At 50.6% G+C, this 24221-nt stretch overlaps 1 protein-coding gene across 1 annotated transcript in view; it reads left to right on the top strand.

Annotated features, from left to right (window-relative positions):
• TLL2 (tolloid like 2) overlaps positions 1-24221 on the top strand; it is a 1535386-nt gene that overhangs the window by 384741 nt on the left and 1126424 nt on the right. Inside the window, exon 4 of the mRNA XM_069610570.1 lies at positions 5317-5495. Within this exon, the coding sequence (XP_069466671.1) occupies positions 5317-5495 (179 nt within the window). The remainder of the gene's footprint in view (positions 1-5316; positions 5496-24221) is intronic.

The raw sequence follows: 24221 nt of genomic DNA, 5'->3' as shown, positions 1-24221 counted from the left end.
CCCAGAAAATCTGGATATGGGCACTCAGACGGAACATCTTCTTGTCATCACAACATGTTCCAGGGGAGCTCAATTCCCTAGCGGATGCTCTGAGCAGAGACTCCCTCCCAGAGGAACACGAATGGGTTCTTCACAGAGAGGTCGTAGAAGATATCTTCTCTCAGTGGGGTTTCCCCACTATAGACTTATTCGCCACAAGCGAAAACAGACAATGCCCAGGATTTGCATCCAGGTTCCCCCAACCAAACTCTCAGGGGAACGCCCTGTGGATGAACTGGTCAGGGATGTTTGCGTACGCTTTTCCACCAACTCCTCATCAGGAAAGTGGTGAACAAGATGAACAGGGAATCGATGACGCTCGTCCTAGTTGCTCCCATGTGGGCAAGACAACCGTGGTTCCCACACCTACGCAGGATGGAGGTGTGTGAGCCCATCAAACTTCCAGCCTGGTACAACCTACTGTCCCAGCACCAAAGTCAAACAGTGCACCAGCAACCCAACTCAATGAACCTGGCAGCATGGCTCCTGAGGTCATAGAGTTTGGACAACTCAATTTGCCACAGAGGTGTATGGACATCCTAAAGGAATCTAGGAAACCAAACACAAGGCACTGTTACTTTGACAAGTGGAAGAGGTTAGTTATCTGGTGCTAGAGTAGACAAATCAACCCAGTTGATTGCACTCCTTCCACTATTGTTACATACATGCTCCACCTGCTAGATGCAGGATTGGTTTTTAACTCACTGAAAGTACACCTGGCAGCCCTGTCGGCTTACACCACTTCCCATAGCAAGGTTTCGTGGTGGAAAGTACTAGTAGTTAAAGCCTTCATGGAAGGAGTAAAGAGACTTCACCCTCCTATTTCAAACCCACCACCAGGGTGGGACCTTAATGTTGTGCTAGCCAAGCTCATGGGCCCCCCTTTCGAACCCATGCATAAGAGCAGTCTCAAACACCTGACTTATAAAACGGCCTTCTTAGTAGCTATTACTTCTATAAGAAGGGTCAGTGAAATTCAGGCTCGGTCAGTGCAGGATCCCTTCTTTACTATCCATAAAGACAAACTGGTTTTACGCACACACCCTAGGTTCTCACCTAAATTTATATCAAAATTCCATGTAAACCAGTCCATCGAGCTTCCGGCTTTCTTCCAGAACCCGCAAAGCTCGGCTGAGGTGAAACTACACACCCTAGATGTGCGTAGGGCGGTCCTCTACTATGTAAATAAAACCAGACCGCTAAGAAAAACAGATCAACTGTTTGTCTCCGTAGCTACAGGCAGAGTGGGGGATCGCGTCTCTAAAGGTGCCATCTCGAAGTGGATTATTAACTGTATCCAGCTGTGTTACTCACTCTCTGAAAAAACTCTGCCTTTCACGCCAAGGGCCCAATCTACTAGAGGCATTGGGGCCACTCTGGCTTTCATTGCAAATGTACCCCTTGACACCATTTGCAAAGCAGCTACTTGGAGCTCTATTCACACTTTTACTCAGCATTACTGCATTGACACCCATTCCAAGGCAGATACACAAGTGGGACAAGCGGTTCTAAGACACTTATTTTCTCATGACCCTTCTCACATCCCACCTCCTTCTTCTGGTACTGCTCGCTAATCTATGCACAGCATGTGATCTAAGCAGATTCCACAAGCCTCAGAAGGGATACATTACTCACCGTAATCGTATTTCTGATGCTTGTATCTGCTTAGATTCACATGCGACCCACCCTTCCTCCCCTCTGAGAGAAGGCGCATGATTGCTTGTAGTCTTACCTTTCTGTCTATCTGCTTGGATTATCTGTACTCGCGCTACTCCTCATGCTACCTCATGTCAGAAAAAATACAATCTGAGGATCCTAGATGCGTGAGGGATCTTGGGTACACTGGACGTCACACTAGGGATAGTATTACTGGCACGCCCTGTGTCAGCGCCCATTTTCGAGTTTCGAAAAACAAACTGTAATACTCCGCAGCTTCCACTAGATGTCGGCCTATGCACAGCATGTGAATCTAAGCAGATACAAGCATCGGAAATACGATTACGGTGAGTAATGTATCCCATATCCACCCTACCCCTTCGGGCTAGACCCCACGAGATCTGGTCAGCCTTTTGTTCCTACCTCTGTGACCCAGATACACCCAAACCAATGTAAGACGAGCTATCTAAGAATGGTCTATCATTTCAATGAATAATTGCCTGTTTATGCTGTATGTACACTACCGCTGTCTGTAATGCATGTACTGTTTCACACTATACAAGTTGTATTCCTGCTGTCCTGTAACCCCTTCCTAGTAATAAATAGTGTTAAAAAAAGAGATGAGGTGGGCCAAAGTGGCCACGTAGGTGTTGAAAAGCCAGGGAGAGAGCTTGGAGCCCTAGGGAACACCACATGTTGAGAAAGAGGTGGTGGAGAGAAAGCACCCCAGTTGGAACTGAGAGGGACGGTCCAGGTGGAAGCAGGATAACCAGGCGAGGGCCTGATCTGTGATATCAGGTTCTCACAGAGACGATTGATCAGGATGGCATGTTTTACCGAGTTGAAAGCAGAGGAAAGGAGGATAAGGACAGAAGTAAGGCTAGAGTCAAGATTAGTGAGCAGGTCTTTCCAGGTGTACAGGAGAGCGGTTTCCTTGCCTCTAGCTGCTCTGAAGCCAGACTGATGGTCATGGAGACAACCCATAGATTCAGTGTGGAGAATGAGCTGGGCGATGGCCGGCTTTTCCAAGAGTTTGCCAAAGAAAGAAATGACAGCGATCCGGCAAAACTTTCACGGATAGGAAGGATTGGCAGAACTTTTCTTCAGGGGGGGGGGGGGGTGCACAAGGGAGTGCTTAAGGGGGGCAGGGGAAAGTTCCAGTGGCAAAATAGTGATTGCAGAAATTGGCCAGGACTGGAGGCAGGGTGTCCATGTGGTCCTTGATGGTTTTGGAGGAGCAGGGGAGCACCTGGTTGGATGATACTTTCATAGATCGGACATGTCTAGAAACGTCATCAGGAGTGACAAGAGAAAAAGAGAAGGGAGGAGGAGATGGAGATGGAGAGGCAGCCAGAAGAGAGCCAGGGGAGGTAGAGGTGAAGTGAAGGAGAGGAAGGAGAGGAGGGTAGAGAGAGGACAGGCTGTCCTGAGTTTTAGTGGAGAGGTGAGAGGCCAGAGCCGTGTAGAGGGCCTGGGTGGGAACAGAGGTGGTGGAGACTGCAATGCACATGTTTCAGGTTTACAAGGAGATCACACCCCCTTCCCAGGTTTATGACCTGAGAGCGTGACAGTTGTGCCTGGGATAGGATTGGACTTTGATTGGTATTGTGAGAAACCTGAAGGTGTCTCACCCACTACTCCCCGGGATCTGACATCCAGGTGGCCAGGACACGGCCATTGCTTTTGGATTCAGTTCCTGGGGGTGGACCATTGTGGGAGGAACACCTGGATGAGGGGTCTTCGATGAGTGCAACGGGGACACCGGAGGGTGAGACGCGGTATACCCTTCCCTGTAATGCCTTTTCCCCATCCTACCAGGTAGGATACCTAGGAACCTGACCCCCCCCCCCTCCTTTCACGACACAAGCACTTTCTCACGGACAGCTCACCATGAGCGAAAATGGACTAACACCAGAGCCGTATAACTGACATGTCCCAATACAATGGTCAGGCAACATCAGGCTATTACTGATCATTACACACACCTGACTTCCATCACGCTTCCCTTACACGGATAAAAGGCGGAGCATGAAAGCACACTCTGAGCAAGGAAAAGCACGCGAGGAAACAGCAGTTCCCAGATGGCAGTTCAGTACGAGGAGAATGATGGCAAGACCAGAGAGGGTGGTAAGGAAGAAAGCGCCCTTGACCTTTTCAGACAGTTACTTTTCATGAACCTTGGAAAGTAAGAAACCTAAAACTGGGAACTAAAGCTGAACAAACATGCATTGTTTGTCAGAGGTACACGGGGCTCTCACGCGTTGATACCCAAGGCAGGGAGGAGCGGTTACCGCTGTGGTACTGTCCTTGGCTCCTACAACAATGCAGCACCAGTAAAGACAGCACAGCCAGTGAGATGGAGAGACTGATAGCAAACCTACCTGTGTTAGAACCAAGAATGCAAGCAGCAACATTGTATGAAGAAATCTAAAGAGAGCAGTGTGTGAACAGTATGTAACGCGCAACACGAATATAATTGAAAACCAGAGGCGTGATTAAACTTTGGGAGGCCAAGCAAGATACCATAGACGGAGTGGTCTTGCCACCATTTGGGTGCTTATTCAAAGGTCTCTGTTAGGTATCCAACTGATTGGCAACTGTGGAAAAGGGAATTTTGAGATTGAATTGGTCATGCAGCGGTTCAAGCTAAATCCTTCTTCGATAGTTGAATGCAAACTGCAATTGATCCAAGCCTGGCTGAGGGAGATTAATTGTATAGGAGGAAGGATCTGGGACCGGCTAAAGGGGATCCCGGTAGAACCGCGAGTCACCCCAGAAAGAATATTCTCAGAACATTGTAAAAGGCAGATCTGAGCACGGAAGAGGGGGAATCCACAAAAACAACTGTGAAAAAAGGGATCTGAACCCGGCTGAGGGGGATCCAGGGTAAATCACCCGAATTGAATATTTCTAAGAGGAAAGGAACTTCGTGTTTTGTTTTTGTACATCCGGCCCTCTGAATCAAGAGACTTTTGATAAGTAAAGAGACTTGCATCACAGAAGGCCCTGATGCTGGGAATGAAACTGTATCCTCGTGCTGAAGAAACTAGAGTGTGGGCTTTGCTCGAGTGAACTGCCTTGTCCCGTGCTGAAAACGTGTGGAAGGGAAGTCAACGGCCTGAACATTCCGACATATAATTTTGTGAACATTTCGTTCTTTTTCATGAACACTACCCCACACTATTTATATTTTGCGGTAAGGATTGGCAATAGTCTTTTTTAGTATAGGTCCTTTTATTTTGACAACACTCCCCTAGGACTGCATTATTATTATTTGATAGTCGTAGCTTGCTCCCATATGTAGATTTAGGATTAGATAGGCGTTTATAACACCCTTGCTGAAGTTCAATAAACACCCTTGAACTCTTCACCATACATGCTAACATTAACTAATTGTCTATTCCTAGTAAATAGTTGTATTGATCATCCCAAATGCAGTAATTCGTAAAACATCTTGATAGTAGCTCTGGCATGAGCTTACACCTGTTTACAACTGAACATTTTCTGTTTCGTGAAGCAGTATTAAGAACATTTGTATTTTATATATTAGAAACCTATGCACGTGTGTTTTCTGTTCATTAACAAAACATCTGAAATATGTATTTGTTTCACTTGTTCAAGCTGCTGCTCCTACGTTGGCCGTCGAGGTGGAGGCCCACAAGCCATTTCCATTGGCAAGAACTGCGATAAGTTTGGAATTGTAGTTCATGAATTGGGCCATGTTGTGGGGTTTTGGCATGAGCATACAAGACCTGATCGAGATGAGCATGTCACGATAGTAAGAGAGAATATACAACAAGGTAAGCATACCGCTCATACTTTCACAAGTAAATACAGTAGTTCATATAATTGTGTTTGGAACTTTAGGGAAACATGGAGTATGAAAAAAGTTGTTCTCCCTTTACCTATCAAGGGAGGTTTTTGGACAATTTCCTGAATGAGAATGTTGTATTCCTTTGTTGTACTCCAGCTCTACGTGTCAAACCCATGGCCATCATGCAAATGGTGTGCGAAATTAAAGAAAATTAAATGAGCTATATACTACGCAGGCCTATCATGAAAACTGCAAGGCCTGCACAAATGGTACAGTGTTAGATTTGGATGGAGGGGCTGATGTTACTGGAACGCATTGGCCTTTTGAAGCACCCACACGTTTCTTGATGAAACTTGCTGAGATGGATTTTCCGATTTGCGGCCTGTGTATTACCAAACCCACTGCAAAATCTGTGGGACTGGATCATTCGAGTCTCAGAAAAGATTACTAGCTTTTGCTACATTTAAAAACCGAGCTTGAAGCTGTGCCTACGCGTTAGATGGCCCTGCACCAACCCCTTTTCTCACCTAACATGGTTAATGTAATTTCTGGTCACTTTAGCTTATTAAATGCAACTCTTCTCCAGCATGGGGTCTGGCATGGATTCACATGCTCATGAATATTCCCCGTCAGGCTGGGAATCCTCGGTAAAGAAAAAATCAGCATCAGTTTCGTTTCTGATCTGTCTTTCTTAGTAGTAACCAATCACTGGTCTCTGGGTCATACTGCCCCCAGCCAATGACTTCCCTCTCCTTAAGGCCCGCCCCTGGCAGCCATCCTCAGATTTTTACCGCACGTTCAAGTTTTGGGAGTCCTTGTGCTATAGCTTTCGAGCTTTGACTGCGTTTTGCATTTTTTCAAAGAGTTTCATCTCATTTTTTCTTCGGTCAATCGAGCCTCAAGCTCCACCGTTTATACTTCCGATCAACGGGGACCCGTTTCAGAATTTTATACACCCCTCAAGGGGGAAGTTTTCGTCGAGTTACGCTTCTTGGAGGATTCCAGACGTTTCTGAGGCCTACCTCGTGGACATGGCCCAGGAAAAGGGCTCCACACCCGGATCCAAGCTGTTTGGGAACTGCCCTGGATGCGGGTTAAAGAATGTGTTCAAGGTGGACGAGCATTCTAGATGCCTCTACTGCCTTCACGAAGACAAAACGCACGTGGAGAAGGACTGTATGTTTTGCATGAACATGACGGATCGGACTATGAGGGATCGTCGGACCCGACTCGCCAACTGGCTGGAAGGAAAGAGCCCAGCAGGTGAGAAGAAGTCCGAGCGGTCTTCTAAGTCCTGTGAGGGTGCTCCGGCGATGGGGGGCCCAACAAAAGGCAAAGCACCGCAAATCCGCGGGCACTGGGAGTGCCAAACGGTCGGGCTCCTCGGCTGCCAGGCAGGGCGCACCTTCACCGGCACCATCAACCACGAGCCAACGCTCTGGCTCGGGGAAGAGAAAATCTGAGAACCCGGCTAAGCTTCTGGAGAGGCCCTGGTCGATCTTGAAGGAACCTGCCAAGGGGGATCGAGGCGGTGACCCTCCCCCCAAGGTAAAGGCCTCAAGCGCGCACAAGGTGGTGAAGGCCTTGATTCACCCGGCTTAGGCCTCTTATGCAACCTTATGCAGGGAGATAAGGACGAGATTGCCCCTACCCCCAACAGACGATCCAGCAGAACCGGGCCCATCGGGAAGTCCTCCAAACAAGAGGAGGAGAGTTCATCCACCCCCGCCCTTCCAGCCCTCACTGCCCTCTCAGCCTTTATCTCCTTCCTCTGTCCCTGGGGATGACACGGCAACAGATACGACCACGACAGGGACGGATGACGACGGTGGTGACAACGGGATGGGCCTCCCACCACCACCTCCTCGGGCCTCCCCGCCCGACGAAATTGGCTCCTTCCATGCCATGATTGCCAGGGCATCCAAGCTTTTCCCGCTCTGCCCCGAAGAGCAGAAGAAGGAAGGCTTCCTCTACCAACGGCGCGAGGCCAAGAGGAAGACGGTCCTCGCGGTGCCGTTTCTGGATGACATCTGGGACGAGGGACTTGCTCTTCTGAAGAACCCGTCCACGACGCCTGCCAAGAGGGACCGGTACGAGAAGAAGTACCGGTCCCCGATGCCGCCCCTTTCTGCCTTAGGGCACAGCCGACCCCGGATTTGGTTGTTTCGGCGGCGGCTAAGAGGAAAGCGGCAGGGGCATCGGCTTCAACTTCAACTTCCCCACCAGACGGCGAGGGAAAGAAACTGGACACCATGGGACGACTAATCATCTCGGCGACGACGATTAAGGCTGCCAACGCCCTAGCGATTGTGGCCCGCTACGACAGGGACTTCTGCTACAAGATGGCCCCCTGTTGGACTTCCTACCGAACGACAAGAGGGCAAAGGCCCTGGCGATCCTACAGGAAGATGAGGTGGCGTCGGACCACGCCATAATGGTGGCCACGGACATTGCCGACACCGGTTTGCGCCAGTTGGGCAACAGCGTTTGCCTTCGATGGCGGGGATGGCTCAAGGCAACAGATTTCTGCCAGGATGCGCAAACCAGAGTTTTGGACATGCCCTTCGACGGGAACAACCTGTTTGGAAAAACAGTGGATGAGTCACTTCAGGCCATCAAGACCGACACAGACGGCTCGGGCCTTGGAAGTTTTGCAGCAACGACGGCCGCCCTTTCAGACCTCCGGAGGCAAGCAAGGTGCCTCCAAAGGATTCGGCGGTGGCTTCTCGACGTACCGGCATGCAGCCCGCTCCTCGTCGCAAGAGGCCTACAGAGGATGAGGCAAATCAGGGGGATCTCGCCGTCGTCACCAGGGAGGCCAAGGCGGCAAGGCTGCTGCCAAGCAAGACTGAACTGGCCGTAGCGTCGGGCCCCCACATGAGCACCCCAGTGGGAGGCCGGCTGGCAAAATTCGTCAGCGTGTGGGAGTCCATCTCCACCCACCGTTGAGTGCTGGATGCCCTGGCCCACAGGCACACTCTCGAATTTCTAAAAAAGTGCCCCTGTATTCCTCCCGTGGCCAGGAAGGAAAACCACGTCCCCCAACTGCTGTTAGAAGTAAGGGAGGAGCCATCGAGCTCATCCCAAAGAGGCTCCGGGGCTCCGGAGTGTACTCAAGATACTTCCTCGTCAGAAAGAAGACAGGAGGATGGCGTCCCATCCTGGACCTGCGTCGATTAAACAAATACATCAAGGCACAGAAGTTCCAGATGGTCACCCTCCAGCACGTGCTGGGCCAGCTCGAGGAGGGCGACTTCCTATCGTTGTTGGATTTGGAGGATGCATACTTTCACATCCCCATTCTAAAAGGACACCGAAGGTTTCTCAGGTTTGTGGTCGCAGGACGGCACTACCAATTCAAGGCCCTCCCATTCGGATTGAAGTTGGTGCCCAGGGTATTCACCAAGTGCCTGGCACCAGTGGCTGCGCCTGCAGGGGATCCACGTCTACCCCTACCTGGACGATTGGCTCATCCGAGCAAGAACAAGGGAACTCTCCGTCGAGCACACCGCGAAGACCATCCAGCTGCTCACGGACCTGGGATTCTCCATCAACTTCCCCAAATCCCACCTGGTTCCGTCGCAGGTCGCACTGTTTCTGGGAGCCAGGCACAATACAGTAGCGTGATTGGCCTCGCCATCGGAGGAAAGGACGAAGGCCTTCCTGGGCAAGGTTCAGCGTCTGCTGGCCACGGACATGGCCAGGGTGAGGTCCATCAAGTCCCTTCTCGGGAAGATGTCCTCATGCATCTACCTGGTGCACCTATGCAGGCTTCGGATGCGTCCTCTACAGGAGTTCCTCGACGCCCGTTGGATGCAAGCGGCGGGCAGTTTCGAGGACAAGATCCCGCTCAACAAAGTTTTCCGTCAAGCTATTCGGTGGTGGGGCACCCGCGCACATCTCGCGGCGGGCACAGACTTTCATACCCCAGCACACCAGGTGACGGTGACGACGGATGCCTCCCTGGAAGGGTGGGGAGCGCACACCGGAGATCTTCACGCAAGAGGCCTTTGGCTCCCGGAAGAGAGGCCACTCCACATCAACATCCTGGAACTTCGAGCAGTGTTCTGGGCCCTCGGGTCGTTTCTCCCACCCCTCAGGGGCAAGGTGGTGAGGTCTTCACCGACAACACCACCACGATGTTCTACATCCGGAAGCAGGGAGGAACCAGATCCCCAGCCCTATCCAAGGAAGCCCAGGATCTGTGGCATTGTGCCTTTGCCCAGGGGATGTTTCTGGTACCCTTTCATCTAGCAGGGATAAAGAACACCATCGCCGACTCACTCAGCAGGGAGCTGCGCTCGTGCCACGAGTGGCAACTACGTCAGGACCAAGTGGATTGACTCTTCCAACGATGGGGCAAACCCCAGATCGACATGTTCGCGACGGCGACGAACTCCAAGTGCCAGAGGTTCGCCAGCAGGTTTCCGCAGCCGATGAGCATGGGCGATGCTTTCTCGTTCCCCTGGGACGGCCTGTTCCTGTATGCGTTCCCTCCGTTGCCGTTGCTACTGCGACTCGTCAACCAACTCGAGAGGTCCCGGTGCAGGATGATCCTCGTCACACCGGCGTGGCCGAGATAGATCTGGTTCCCGGACCTGCTGGACTTGTCAGCGTCCCCACCAGTTAAACTGTCGATGGACGCAGATCTTCTCTCCAGAGAAGGTGTCATCCTTCATCACGACCCGGAGTCGCTGAACTTGCAGGCCTGGCTCCTGCAGCACTAGAGTTTGGAGGGTACGATATCCCGGCAGACTGCAGAGAGGTTCTTGCAAAGGCCAGGGCGTCCTCAACTCTCAAGTGCTACGGACACACGTGGAAGAGGTTCTCTGTCTGGTGCCGTGCACAGAAGATCAACCCTCTATGGATTACGGCCCCTCAAGTGCTACCGTACCTACTGTCGCTGGTCAAGGCTGGACTGGCTCACACTTCCATCAAGATACATCTGGCAGCAATTTCCTGATACACCAGGACTGCAGGACGGTGATCCCTGAGGTCTCATCGCCTGGTGAAGGAATTTATGAAAGGACTGTTCCGATCGTTCCCGCCGGTGAAGGCTCCAGCCCCGGCGTGGGAGCTCAACGTGGTGCTGACCAGGCTCATGGGGCCACCATTCGAGCCTCTGCATTCGGCACCGTCGAAGTTCCTGTCGTGGAAAACAGCGTTCCTGGTGGCCATCTCCTACGCACTACGGGTATGTAAGGATATTTGGCGTGTTATAGCACAGAGTACAGCACTACTGCACAGGTAGCATTTTTTTTTGATGCACCACCACCACATGGGTGTGGTGCATTGCTATATGTGTTGCCAGAGCCATGCAAAATGAAAGAGAAATAATACACACTAGCTATCTGTTTTCAAATATTTTTGTATTATAGAAATTTCTTTTAAACACAGTTTAACCTTTTTTACAGAAATAAATGAAATGGTACAACATTATTTGTGATAAAATGAACAGAGAGCTGCGAGAATATATTCAATTGGTAACATTAAATATGCTGATAAGAGACTGAGACTCCCTTTAATACACTGACTGAACAGTTTCGCACACTTTCGCACAGCTCCCACTCGCTTCTATAATTACCTTATCTGTTCAGCATGAGTTTTCTTCGGCTATTCTCTTTCTGAATTTGGCTCCCTTGAAAATCAACCCCAGTGAGAACAAGCGTCTGCCGTTCTCAAACCGGGGTTATTGCCTGGAACTCTCAGCTTTTGCAGCAGGAATGCCCCAGCCAGGAAACGGGTCCTTCTCCCAGCTCTGCAAGATCTCGATTCTTCTCCCCCTCCCCTCAAGCTTCTCCAGCAAAACTAATCACAGCCTCTAGCATGATACTTGCTATGACGCTGCTCCAATCAGAATCAATCATGTCATCTCCTCCCTCACTACACAATGGCTCACTTTTACAGTGGCAATTGTAACAAACTGATTTCCTGTTCCTTCGAGCTCTTTGCTTCCTGTAGTTATGTGGACAGAGCAGCAGAGAAAAAAAAATGAATGTGCGTTTAAAAGTTCACTTTCAGAGTAGGCCTAATTCTGCAGTGGAGACACATTTTTATTAGTGGGTTATGTTAAATGAAGTTTTATTAGTCAGGTTAGTTATTAATAAGGTTAGTTATTAATTTTCAAATGTGTCTCTTGCAACATAGGCATTTCAGGTGAAAAATAGTGTGCATTTTGAATGTGCACATGTGTGCTTTTAACTGTAAAAATAGATTTGCGATTTAACGAGAGGCCACCAGGGGGCGCACAGGCAATGGCTGCCTGAGTGCGTAGCTCCCGCTGTGACCGGGCTTCGGCAAGGGATTGAGCCCCCTTCCCCCCGAGCTCCTCCGGCAGGCCCACCCCAACGATTTCGCCGGGCGCCCCCCCCCCCCGAGCACCTCCTGGGCGCAAGAGCGGCTTCCGAGGCCCCCGGGAGACGGAAGATCGGGACCCGGGACTCCCCGCACTGGGTGCGGAGCGCGGCCCGGAAGGCCACGGAGCCGGAGGAGAGGCGGACCCCTCCCGACCAGGGGCGGGGCCGGGTCTGCGGCGGCCCGAAGACACCACCGTGGTCCGGGAGACACGCTCCCTCCTCTCCACGCGCTTCTTCCTGGCCTGGCGGAACACGCCCAGGGACTTTCCCCCGAACAGAAGACGGCGGGACCCACCCGGAGTCCGGGGGCCCGAGGCGGGCTCTGGGGACCTGTGCCTCCCCCCCAGCCCACGAGGATTGACCGAGGCTGACGGAGCGAGTCGGGGTGGGAGGCCCCCCCTCCCCCTGGATCTTCAAACGCGGGCTGCCACAGGCCAACGGAAGAAGAAAGCAGCAGAACCAGAGGAGGCCCAGGGACCGCTCCCCGCGGGCGTGCGGACCCCCGGAACACACCAGAGGTACGAGCCGCCCACCCCCACCCCCCCAACACATTAGCACCAACGGACAGGGGGGTTACCTGGGTGTGAGGCCCCCGCCTGTCGAAGGTGGGGCGTGTGCCCGCCCGGGGGTGGCCCGCCACCCCCCCCAGGAGGGGGGAAACAAAAGGAAAAAGGGGAGAGGGAAAAAAAAAAAAAGGCCACGGACAAACAGCTAGGCCACCACTGGTCGGGCGCTGGTTCTAGATCGCCCCCCCCCCTGCAGATTCAAAGAAATCCACGAAACTAGCCCTACAGGCTACCGGGCTCCCGGCGTCCCTCGAAGGGGTACCCAGCAAAGGCCCCGATCCCCCACTGGGAGTTTGGACGGGGTGTGAGGCCCCCGCTAGGTGACGGTGGGGCGAGTGCCCGCCCCCCCCTACAACGCGCAACGTTCTACAACCCCGGCTGGTGTCGGCCCGGGACGGGTCTGCCCCAGGGGACGGTCCCTCGGTCTCGGGGGCCCCCCCGTGGACGTCCCCAGGAGAATGGTCTCACCCCCCTGCCAGGGACATAGAGGCCCAGACAGTGGACCACGGGAAGGCGCCTGATGAGCTGGCGGGAGTCCCTGCAGGAATATCGCTTCCAGGAGGGCAAAAAAGGCGACAAAGGTACAAGTCTGAAAAGAACCATGGCCCAGTCGGAAGACACAGCCCCCTCCTCCTCAGCCATGGAAAGGGGCTTCGCCTCAATTTTACAAGAAATCAGAGACATGCGTTCTGTGCACAGAAGTTTGAAAAAATGGACCAAAGGGTGGAAAATATTGAAGACAGATTGCTTCAGGTCGAGATGCAGCAAACAACCTCGGCACCCCAAGAGATTCAACTCAACATGAGGCTAGAAGCCCTGGAAAAGAGGGACGAGGAGAGAGCCCGCCAGATGGGCGATTTCGAAAATAGGGAGAGGAGGAACAACCTCAGGATTTTCGGGGTGCCCGAGATGGAGGGGGAAACAGAGAGGGACGTCACCAGAGCGGTGCGGGACATCATTACTCTCCTGTTTGCGGAGGAGATGACTACAGAGCCTACATTCGACAGAGTGCACAGAGCGGGGGGCCCCCGTTCGATCTTGGCCCGGTTCCACTACTACTCGGAAAAGACTAAAGTGCTGGAGGAGGCCAGGAAGGCCCGAGAAATCACCTATAATAATGCCCAGATCTCCATATACCAGGACCTCTCCGCATACACATTGGCTAAGCGGAGAATGTGCCGCCCCCTCACGCAGTTGCTAAAGGAAAAAGGGATACGCTACAGATGGGGCTATCCCTTCTCCCTGACATTCGAATACATAGGCCAAAGATCGACCCTGATCACAGAAGAAGACATCCGCGGTGCGATCCAGGAATACGTGGTGGACACGAACCCCCGGAGGGACCCTTCGGGCCCAGGGGGGGGGGGCGGACCCGGTGACCCCAGCCCGTCGAGGGACAGGAGAAAGAGAACCGGGACGCGGAAATTTAGGAAAATGAACACCCCATCTCCAGCAAAGGAAGGCGGTCGGAACGATTCCGAGGACTGAGAATGGACTCGAACTGTTATGATCTAAAATGGCATTTGGAGGAGTCGGAGGTTTATTCTTTAACTGCATCCCCACGAACAGCAAGTATATGGGTCTCACAAAAAGGAATGCAGCCGTGGGAGGGTTTGGGGGGCTCAAGAGGATCAGCTTCAAGGGCGATTAGCCTGGCCACAGGGGGCAGGCTGGTGGTTCGGCCAAGAGCCAGTGTTGGCGGAACTATTTGGCTGGACGCCGGGGAGGGGGGTACACGAAAGTTGAGGGGGTTCAGTTTGGAGTTGGGGTTGGGGGGCAGTTGGGGTTTTGTTTCATGCCCGCCCGGGGGGGAAGGGTGGGGGGGAAGAGGGGAGTTCAGAGCACAATTCAAGGAGCATCCGGGAATGAGCATTACAGAGTCGTTGACCGTGAGGGAAGATTACTTAGACTATGGCTGAGAGTCTGCCTGCCCTGGGTGTGGGCTCCCTCAATGTTCGGGGCTTAAATTCCCCCACAAAAAGATCCCTGGTTAGTAGGGAGTTCCGAAGAGCCAAGCTCGACATCCTCTTCCTGCAAGAGACCCATTGGCCTCTGGGGAAGGAACCCAAATTGCGGGGTGGTGGGATTGGGGAGGTCTTCAGCGCTTCCCACAAGGGAAAGAAATGAGGAGTGGCTATACTACTAGCTAGAGGAGTCAACTTCGAAAAAGAATCCATATTGAAAGACCCAGGGGGCCGCTACCTGCTAGTCCGGGGAGCCCTGCAGGGGGCCCCACTCACTGTGGCGGCCATCTACGGTCCAAACGAAGGCCAAGCACAGTTCTGGGAGGAGATGAGGGATAAACTAAAACTTTTTGTTCACGGCACGGTGGTGGTGGGTGGGGATTTTAATATGGTCCTGGACCCAAGCCGGGACAGGAAACGAACAGGTCCCCAGATCCCCAGGGCAGCGGATGAAATCATGGCCCGAACCTTCCAGAGGGTCAATTCGGAACTAGGCTTGGTGGACACGGTCCCAACCCCCAGATCCGAGACCCCCGCCTTTACGTACTACTCGGCAATCCACACATCGTTTTCCAGAATAGATTACATCTTGGTGGACGAATCCTTGTTCCCATTTATATCTGGCTACAGGGTTGAGCCGGTCCCCTGGTCTGACCACGACCTAGTCAGGATTACTATAGCGAGGGAAGGGCTGAGTGACCGCAGGGGGAGATGGAAGTGTAATGACTTTCTACTAAAAGATGAGGTACTAGCGCAGGAGATACTTGAGGCCATCACTGAATTTTTTGAGTTTAACGACAATGGGGAGGTAGGTCTACACACCCTTTGGGACGCCTTCAAGGCCACCTTGCGAGGAGTCCTGATCAAAATAGGAGCCCGGGAAAAGAGGGTAAGGGCCGTCCAGGAAAGGTGCCTGAGGGAGAAAATTGCCCAATTCCAACCAGGGGGCTCCCCTGCGGAGCCCTTAGACGGTGACAGGATGGCCGCCCTGGCTGATTACAGGCTCCAGTTGATGGAACTCCTCTTCCAAAAAACCGAGAGAAGTCTCCAGCTGGTCAGACAGAGGTACTATGAGAAGGGGGACAGGGCGGACAGGAGCTTAGCCTGGAAGCTGCGAGAGGTCCAGAGAAGTAAAATGGTGAGAGCAGTTAAAAATGAGGAGGGGAAATTAGGCCATGATGCATCCCACATAGGAGAGGCATTCCGCAGATACTACGAAAAACTCTACTCGTCCGAATATAACGGGGATGAGGAGGAAATCGAGGGGTTTCTAGATTCTATACAGATCCCAGCCCTTTCCAGGGAAATGGCGGAGGGGTTGGAGGGCCCGGTGACCGAGGATGAGGTGGAGCGAGTGATTAGCGGCATGAAGGGGGGTACCTCCCCGGGTGAGGATGGCTACTCAGTCTCCTTCTACAAAAGGTTCCGTTCTACCCTGGCTCCGTATCTGGTAAAGGTGTTCAACGCAGTGCTGGAGGGAGGGTCTCTCCCGGACTCCATGATGGAGGCGATCATAGTGGTGCTCCCCAAGGATGGTAGGGACCCCTCAGAGTGTGCCTCCTACCGCCCTATTTCTTTGTTGAATACTGACGTGAAGATCCTGGCTAAGGTGATTGGGAGGCGGATAGAGGGGGTCCTGCCGAAACTAGTCCACGGAGACCAAGTGGGCTTCATAGGAGGTCGTCAGGGCTCAGACAACATTCGAAAAACTATAGATTTGTTCCACCATGCCCAGAGGGCTGATCATGACGCGAGCGTCCTAACCTTGGACTCTAAAAAGGCGTTCAACAGGGTCGAATGGAGATTCATGGCACTCACCCTCCAGAGAATGGGCTTTGGGCCACAGATCCGGGACTGGGTGGCTGCACTATACAGGGCCCCGAAGGCTAGGGTTCAGGTGAACGGCAGGCTATCGGACCCGTTCTCCCTCTCGCGGGGAACCAGGCAGGGATGTCCGCTTTCCCCCCTAATTTACGTTCTTGCAATGGAACCCCAGGCCATCGCAGTCAGAGCTCATAGAGATATCAAGGGGATCAAGAGAGGTGAGGTGGAATTTAAGCTATCCCTGTTCGCAGATGATATCCTGGCCTACCTGGTGGACCCGCGGCTCTCGCTTCCCCCCCTCTTGTCTCTGATGGCCACATTTGGGCGCTTCTCGGGGCTCAAAATTAACGCATCCAACTCGGTCCTCCTCCCCATGAGAACACTAGACCCGGGTCTGGACTCCCTGGATAGGTTGGAGGGGATAACAGTGGGGAAAACCGCTATCCGATACCTAGGTGTTCTCCTCCCCAGGGACCTTTCCAATCTTGCCCCTATTAATTACGACCCTGTGATGGTGGGGATCACGGCAGACCTGAGGAGATGGGGCTCCATGATTCTGTCCTGGTACGGCCGCATGACGGCAGTCAAGATGAACATTCTTCCACGGTTGTTGTATCTCTTTACCTCTCTTCCCGCGGTCGTCCCCGACCAAACCTTCAGGGTCCTCCAAAACGCGGTCCGTGAGTTTATATGGCAGGGTAGGACACCGAGAACCGCAAAAACTGTCCTGACTTTACCTAGGGAGGAGGGAGGGTTTGGGCTGCCAGATTTCCAACTTTACTATCGTGCCGCCCAGTTGCGTGTCCTCCTGGAGCATATGAAAGAGGGGCTGGGCACATACTGGTCCTATCTGGAGGACATGGATACCCATCCACTAAAGGTTCGGGACCTTCTATGGGCCCCGCAAAAATTTATCCCGAACAGATTGAAGTCCCACCCGACATTAGGCGTTCTCTGGGCGATCTGGCCGGAGGGCCCCCAGACAGCACACTTCACGTCATGGCCGTCCCCGATGTCCTCTCTATGGGGCCAACCCCTCAAGCTGGGCAGAAGGGGGTTCCGCTGTGCACAGTCCTGGTCTGACTCGGGGATGGAATGGGCAGGGCAGATGTTCAGAGAGGGAGAATTCCTAACATACGAGGAATTGAGGGATGCTCTTGGTCAGGGGTCACTATCCATCTTTGAATATCTCCGCTTGAAGGGCATCCTATGTGACCAGGCCTGGGGCCAAGACTTGAAGAGACAACTAACCCCCTTTGAGAAGTTTCTTGATACAGCGTCTTCCAGGAAGGGGGCGGTTTCAGGGATGTATAAAATTTTGAACACTGTCAATTTGGGGGAGAGGAGGCGGTTCCGCTCTTTTTGGAACGAGTTGGCAGGGGAAGAGATCTCGGAGGACGCCTGGTCCAGGATATTTAAAATAGCCTTCCACGGGAACTTATTTACCGCGGAAATGGAACATAATTTTAAAATCCTCCAGGGATGGCGCAGAGACCCTGCAAAGTTGTCAAAAATGTTCCCAGGTGTATCCCCAGCATGCCCAAGGGGTTGCGACCAGGTTGGTTCGAGGGCACACATGTGGTGGCACTGCCCGAAGGTACAGGCATATTGGGAGGAGGTAAGGGGCTGGATCGCTGAAATCTCTGAGGAAGTGCTCCCCCAGAACCCTCTGACTATGCTGCTGGGCCTCCCCCCAGAGGACACGGACACATTGAGGTACCCTAGAATGTGGGAAACAATGCTACGAGCGGGAAGGGTTGCCCTCGCCCAAAAGTGGAAGAGCCCAGAAACTCCTTCCAAGGTGGAATGGCTACAGAAGGTCAAAAATATGTTCTTGATGGACAAACTGACGGCAATGGTGAACAATGTCTCGGCCTCCTTTCAAGCAAACTGGTACGGGGTGCAACAGACCTGGGGATGGGATGTCCATTGATCCGTAACGTGGAATTGGGAATGGTGTGGGCGCCCATGGCCCGGGAATCGGCAGACGGAAAAGAGCCAAACTAGAAGTCAACGCTCATGCTCGCTTCCAAGCTCCAGACTAAGAAAGCTTGCATCTCAAAGCCCCGATGAGGGGGATTTTTTGTTAGGGGGTGGGATTGTATTGGGGTGGTGGGGGTGGGGGGACGGAGGCCTTCGGGCTTGTCACTTGATTTCATGCGAATATGTTTGGTGCCCCAAAGTTTGTTTAAGAAAATGTTAATAAAACCAAAGTTTAAAAAAAAAAAAAATAGATTTGCATCTTATATGTAAAAATCGTTTTTGACTGAATAGCCTGTCTTTACTTATATGTCCATGTTACTCTGGCAACACATATAGCAATGCACCACACCCATGTGGTGGGGCTGCATCAAAAAAAATGCTACCTGTGCAGTAGTGCTGTACTCTGTGCTGTAACACGCCAAAAATCCTTACAGGTGGGAGAGATTCAGGCCCTATCCTGCAAGCCTCCATACTTGACTTTCCACGAGTCGAGGGTGGTGTTGAGGACGCACCCCTCCTTCATGCCCAAGGTGCCGTCGGACTTCCACCTCAACGAGCCCTTGGTGTTGCCAGTTTTCTTCCTGTCGCCTTCGTCGCCGGCCGAGAGGTCTTTGCACTCGCTTGATGTAGCTAGAGCACTGAAGTTCTACGTGGACCGCACAAAGAGTTTTCGGAAGACATCACAGCTTTTTGTGAACTTTGGAACTGTAAACCAAGGGAAGGCCCTCTCAAAGGCTTCCATTTCCAGATGGCTCTCCGGCTGCATCATGCACTGTCACCGGTTGGCAAACCGACCGTTGCCCGGCCGTCCGAGAGCCCATTTGACCAGAGCGATCGCTGCTACCACGGGGTTCTTGTCTGGTGTGCCTCTGCTGGATATCTGCAGGGCTGCTACGTGGAGGTCGACGCACACCTTCACGAGATTCTACTGCTTCGACCAGGATTCCAGGGAGGAGTCCAGGGTCGGCCAAGCAGTGCTGCGCAACCTGTTCGCCTGAAGGTGGGCCTGGTGAGGAGGTAAGAGTTGCTTAATGTTGAGTTTATGTAATGCTTAATGTTGAGCCTTTGCCACCTCCCGTGGTTGTGCATGTGTGTACTGCTATGTATTCTTATATTCGTGAGCATGTGAATCCATGCCAGACCCCATGCTGGAGAAGGAACAAGTTACTTAGCTGTAACTGTTGTTCTCCAGCATGGGTCTGGCATGGATTCACATGTGAACCCTCCCTCCTACCCCTCTGCGGCTCTTCACTTGGTCATACTGCCACTTTACGTGCTACCAAATCTGAGGATGGCTGCCAGGGGCGGGGGCTTAGGGAGAGGGCAGTCATTGGCTGGGGCAGTATGACCCAGAGACCAGTGATTGGTTACTACTAAGAAAGACAGATCAGAAACGAAACTGATACTGATTTTTTTTTACCGATGATTCCCAGCCTGACGGGAAGATATTCATGAGCATGTGAATCCATGCCAGACCCATGCTGGAGAACAACAGTTACAGGTAAGTAACTTGTTCCTTACACATTTGTAATTTTTAAGTGCATAAAACATACATACATTCATTCAGATTAATTACTCTGTAACTTCCCAAATTGTTAGCCATCGCTCTTCAAGTAGAAGCTGCACACTTTAGGTTTTTGACCAGCCTAGAAACTAACTGTGTGCACTCTTCCAAATATAACGCTACCCATTTTAGATATAACACTAGCAGTTTTGGCAGGGTGATGAAGTCTTCTGCCTACCTATTGGGATAGAGTGTGGTAGCCATGGGGGACGGGTACCGCTGCCCACTATGCAATGCTGGGCCTGGCACACCGTGGGGAGAATCCCCAGGGTTATCCCACCGTTCCCCAGCTGTTTGCACAGGGACTCCTCACTTTGGCTAGAGCAGTGCCCTTCCCCATTCAAATGGGCACCGCATCCACTAGACCAGAGTAACATAGTCCATCGCTGAATCTGCCCCATAGTGATTACAGGGCAGCTGCCACCACCAACAAGACTGTCTTATTGGCACTTCTCAAAACGGATAGAGTATTATGTGGACCGCCTGTGAGGGAGTTTTTGAAGATTCCTTACCACCATGGAAATACAGCTAGACAAAAAACGGTGCAGGCTGAGAGTGGTGTCCTTGTATTAAGCAACTTAAGCAGGCAGACATGTGTCAAGGAACCCTTGTTACACAAAGTTAGTGCCTCCTTGGAACAGTACCATATGTAGAGCACCATGTCCACAGGCCTGACACATACATGTGTAAAGTGGCAACCCAAGATGACGAAAACCAACAAACTAACTCATTTGAACAAATCAGATCTACAAAGTATTTATGGTCAACACCAGATTGTGGATATGCAAAACAGTCCCATGGGATGGTTCTTTAACCTATGAGCTTTTTTGAGAGTTGGAGGTGAAAGGAGAAAAAGGTGAAGGCAGAGCAGACACTGAAGAAAGGTGGCCAAAATAAAGGTGCGACATGACGTGAAAAACAGAGGGTGGAAGGGTGGGTGGAAGAACATCGGGATGAGTCTAGTGCCTGAAGCAAGAGCAAAGAAAGGAGGAAGAAGAATGATGGAGGTTGGTGGCCTGAACAAGGATTACATTGATGAGGTGGCTAGAGAAGATACTAGGAGGAGCATGGATTATTTTAAAGAACTGATTGGAGGAAAGTCCTGGAGAGAAGAAGAGTACTACCTTAAGAAGGTGGTTGGAGGAGATATACGATGGTGCAGGAGTCCTTTAAGGTGGGGTTTAGAAGAGGCATCCGAGGTAGGAAGTCAAGAGTTTTGACCCAGGAGAGGCATAAAATACAACTGGTGGAGAGGAGAGGAAAGAAAAGGACAAGCACCAAAGAAGGTTGTAGGTGGCACTCTGAGACTGAGGGGGCAAGAGGTAAGGAAAGGTGGAGTTACAAGCTTGTGGTGGGGCAATGCATAGGCATAGATGGGAAAGACAGTGAAAAGGAGAGGACAGGATATGCAGGAGAGATCCCCTTAGGCACAAGACTGTTGGGGGTCATTACGAAGGCAGACAATGCATGGTGTTGGGACTGAAGCCAGGACCTGAAGACCAGGCACCTTGACCCAACTTGTAAAGAATTTGAGCTGGCCAACCTCTTGGTGGAAGTTTTGGAGGCTAATCACAGCATCAGCCAGCTCTAATTTCGTCAGTTATCCCAGTCTAGCATGCAGTCGCATGCAGGCCTCTGAGATGTCCCCACAAGCAGTCGAGAATGAGAAGAAGAGGTGTTGAATTTAGAGTGGAGAGCTAATGCAGAGGTGGGGGGACACCAAAACCCTGAGATTGTGAGTGAATTAGAAAGTGAGGATCTGCCAGGGCAGGGTCCCCTGAGTGATGTCAGTGAGAGATTTAGGCAAACCCTACAGGCCATGCTAAAACCATATACTTCATGTACCCCAAACCCTCCATCCCAAAACATCTAGCTGTTGAATTTTAATTATCCTTGTTTGACCCAAACTTTGACGAAAGAAGCTGAAAGAACTTTGAGAGTTGTTAACCCGGAAAAGCCACCAGCCACAGAATTCGGATTCAGGAGAGAATCATGTTGCGAAATAGGTGCTTAGGAAGTCGAGAAGCACTCTGAGGTCTAGCTTATTTAATCGGGAACATTTCTGAAGTCCCCACAAATCTTTGTTTTTCCACCTATTCCTATGTATGTCCAGTGTTGATCCCCTTTGGCTCCATGAGACAGTTTTAGTTTAAAAAGCCCTGCATTGATCACAAGAAACATTACACCGCTGTCGTTCTTACTCGTCAAAGTGCTGCACTAGGAGAGGTCCCAAACACAAGAGTCACTAAGCTGGCAAGCAACTTTCTCTAAAAATATACAAAAAACATAAACGCTCCTTTTTTCCCTAACTTGCCTATTTTTTCTGACTCGTAGCAATTGCAATATGGTTCCACCACTCTTTTAGAATGTTTAGTCTATTGGTTCTCTGTCAGGGAGTTTGGTAAATTGGCCTGCATAGCGGATACTTTGTCTCAGATAACCAGCCCTCGAACTCCACGTTGTTACCCGAGCAGATTACTGGGAGCCTGGTGTCAGAGAGCAGCTCTGCTCTGCTCCAACAATACAAAAACTGTTTGGCCCACGAAGCGGGATGTCGCATGGCAGCAGTCCGCGGTCCGCCAGAGGAGGAATACTAACAATTGAGATGAGAGTGCTTCATAACATTGTTACTAAATTTAGCGTAATAAACAAACTTTGACTGCTTTGCTCAGCTGGAACATCGCTCAGCATATTGAAAGAACCCCAAGATCGAATTGCATTTGAGTCCATATTTAACAGCTCGGATTGCTAGGCTTGTATAACAACATGGCACATTTATATACATTAGAATCATCAATGCCAAACATTGCAAGAGATTCTTCACCACGATGTATCAAACTAACATCTAAAGGACTGAATATCAAAGATTCAGAGAAACAAATGGATACAAATGTAACCACAGACATTCAGAGAAATACTAATGATATCTGTCAATATTTACTAAACGACAAAACTAGACCAGGTACAGTGGAGCAGCAAAAACTATCTGAACAACATACTCCTGAAACTTTGACACAGTTAACAAGTGGTTGATCTGATATCTTTTGTAGAAGTCTCAGATTCAGCGCTAGTTGAGATCTCTTCTCGCCTAGAAGGATCAACAGACTTAAATGGTGCCAAGGAGTGCCAACCTTTGGCTTCAAATAAATTATGGGGACAACCACTTCTAGAAGGTCATGAAAGCTCAATTCAATCCATTGCGCATTTCCAACCACCCTTTCTTTCAAATTCATGTGAAAGGGGCGTGAAGGAAAATCAAAACACCAATTTGATGACACCCTGTAAATTAGCTATTAAGATAAAAGAACTAATTCATCCCCCTACCATTGAAACACTACACTCAAGTGAGTGTTGAACAGGAGAAAGATCTTAATTTGAATGAAGAAATAGTTTAAGAAACAGCACCTGGATACATGTCTCCTGGAACCTGATAATTATCAAGTGGAGCACTCATTGGGAAAAAAAAGTTTTAAATCCACGAGTTGAGTTTGAAGAGAGAATAACCTGTTCACAACAAATTAGAAATGTGTCAGCTTCTCAATATTATATCCCAGCTCGCTGGACTCATCCTCAAGCGCTCTTTGGTTTCTTTTATACAGCCTACACCGAGGCACTCGTTTGGAATAACGAATATAAACCCTCCCTTGTCCGAATCATCCTTGACTGCGATGAACGCGTAACTATCATCATTCATTAAACTATATGATCTTCTCAAGGAAAATATAGTGATAGTCTAACCTCACTGAAGAAGTGGTGTCAAAATTGAATGAATTGTAAATGAGAGTATTAGAATTACTGAATGTAATGTTGAGAAATAAATCGCTGTTTAGCAGGATTATACAGCAAAAAGAAAATGTGGTACAATCCATAATCTCGAATCCCCCAGAGAAAGAAGAAAAGTTCATGAGAGAATTAGACCAAGAATTCCACGCCACAAGAAGTGAAGACAAGTGAAGAACGGTCAATTTGGAAACATTACACAATACATAAGTGATCAGTGCCAAGCAAAGAGGAAGTTTAATAAAAGCTCAAAAGAAATCTAAAAACCTCAAACAGGATACAGCAGTTCAAAAGCAGAGCTCTAGGAGATTTGTTAAAATTGTTGCAGCTTCCTTAACAAAACTTTCGACTGTACCTCCAAAAAGAAAAGCGTCTTAAAGGAAAAAAACGATTGTAGGAGGCAGATTCAAGTACTAAAGCATTGAATAAGGAACAAGAAAAAAGGATTGGCCATTGACAAATCCTCTTGATAAATTGATAGATGAGAAATTATTGAATCTTTCTGTCTATTAGTTGGATTCAGAATCTGTGACCTCAATACAAGAACTTTAACAACCAGTTCCTCCACTTGATATGATATGGCATTTATAACGCACCTATACACAAGTTTTTCTAAGATAAATATCACCATCCAAATAATTGATTGCTGATCATACAGAGAAAGACCTAAAACAA

This window comes from Ambystoma mexicanum, chromosome 8, assembly GCF_040938575.1.
Source record: "Ambystoma mexicanum isolate Mex_15411 chromosome 8, UKY_AmexF1_1, whole genome shotgun sequence".
NCBI lineage: Eukaryota > Metazoa > Chordata > Amphibia > Caudata > Ambystomatidae > Ambystoma > Ambystoma mexicanum.
This window is presented reverse-complemented; position numbering and strand designations above follow the sequence as displayed.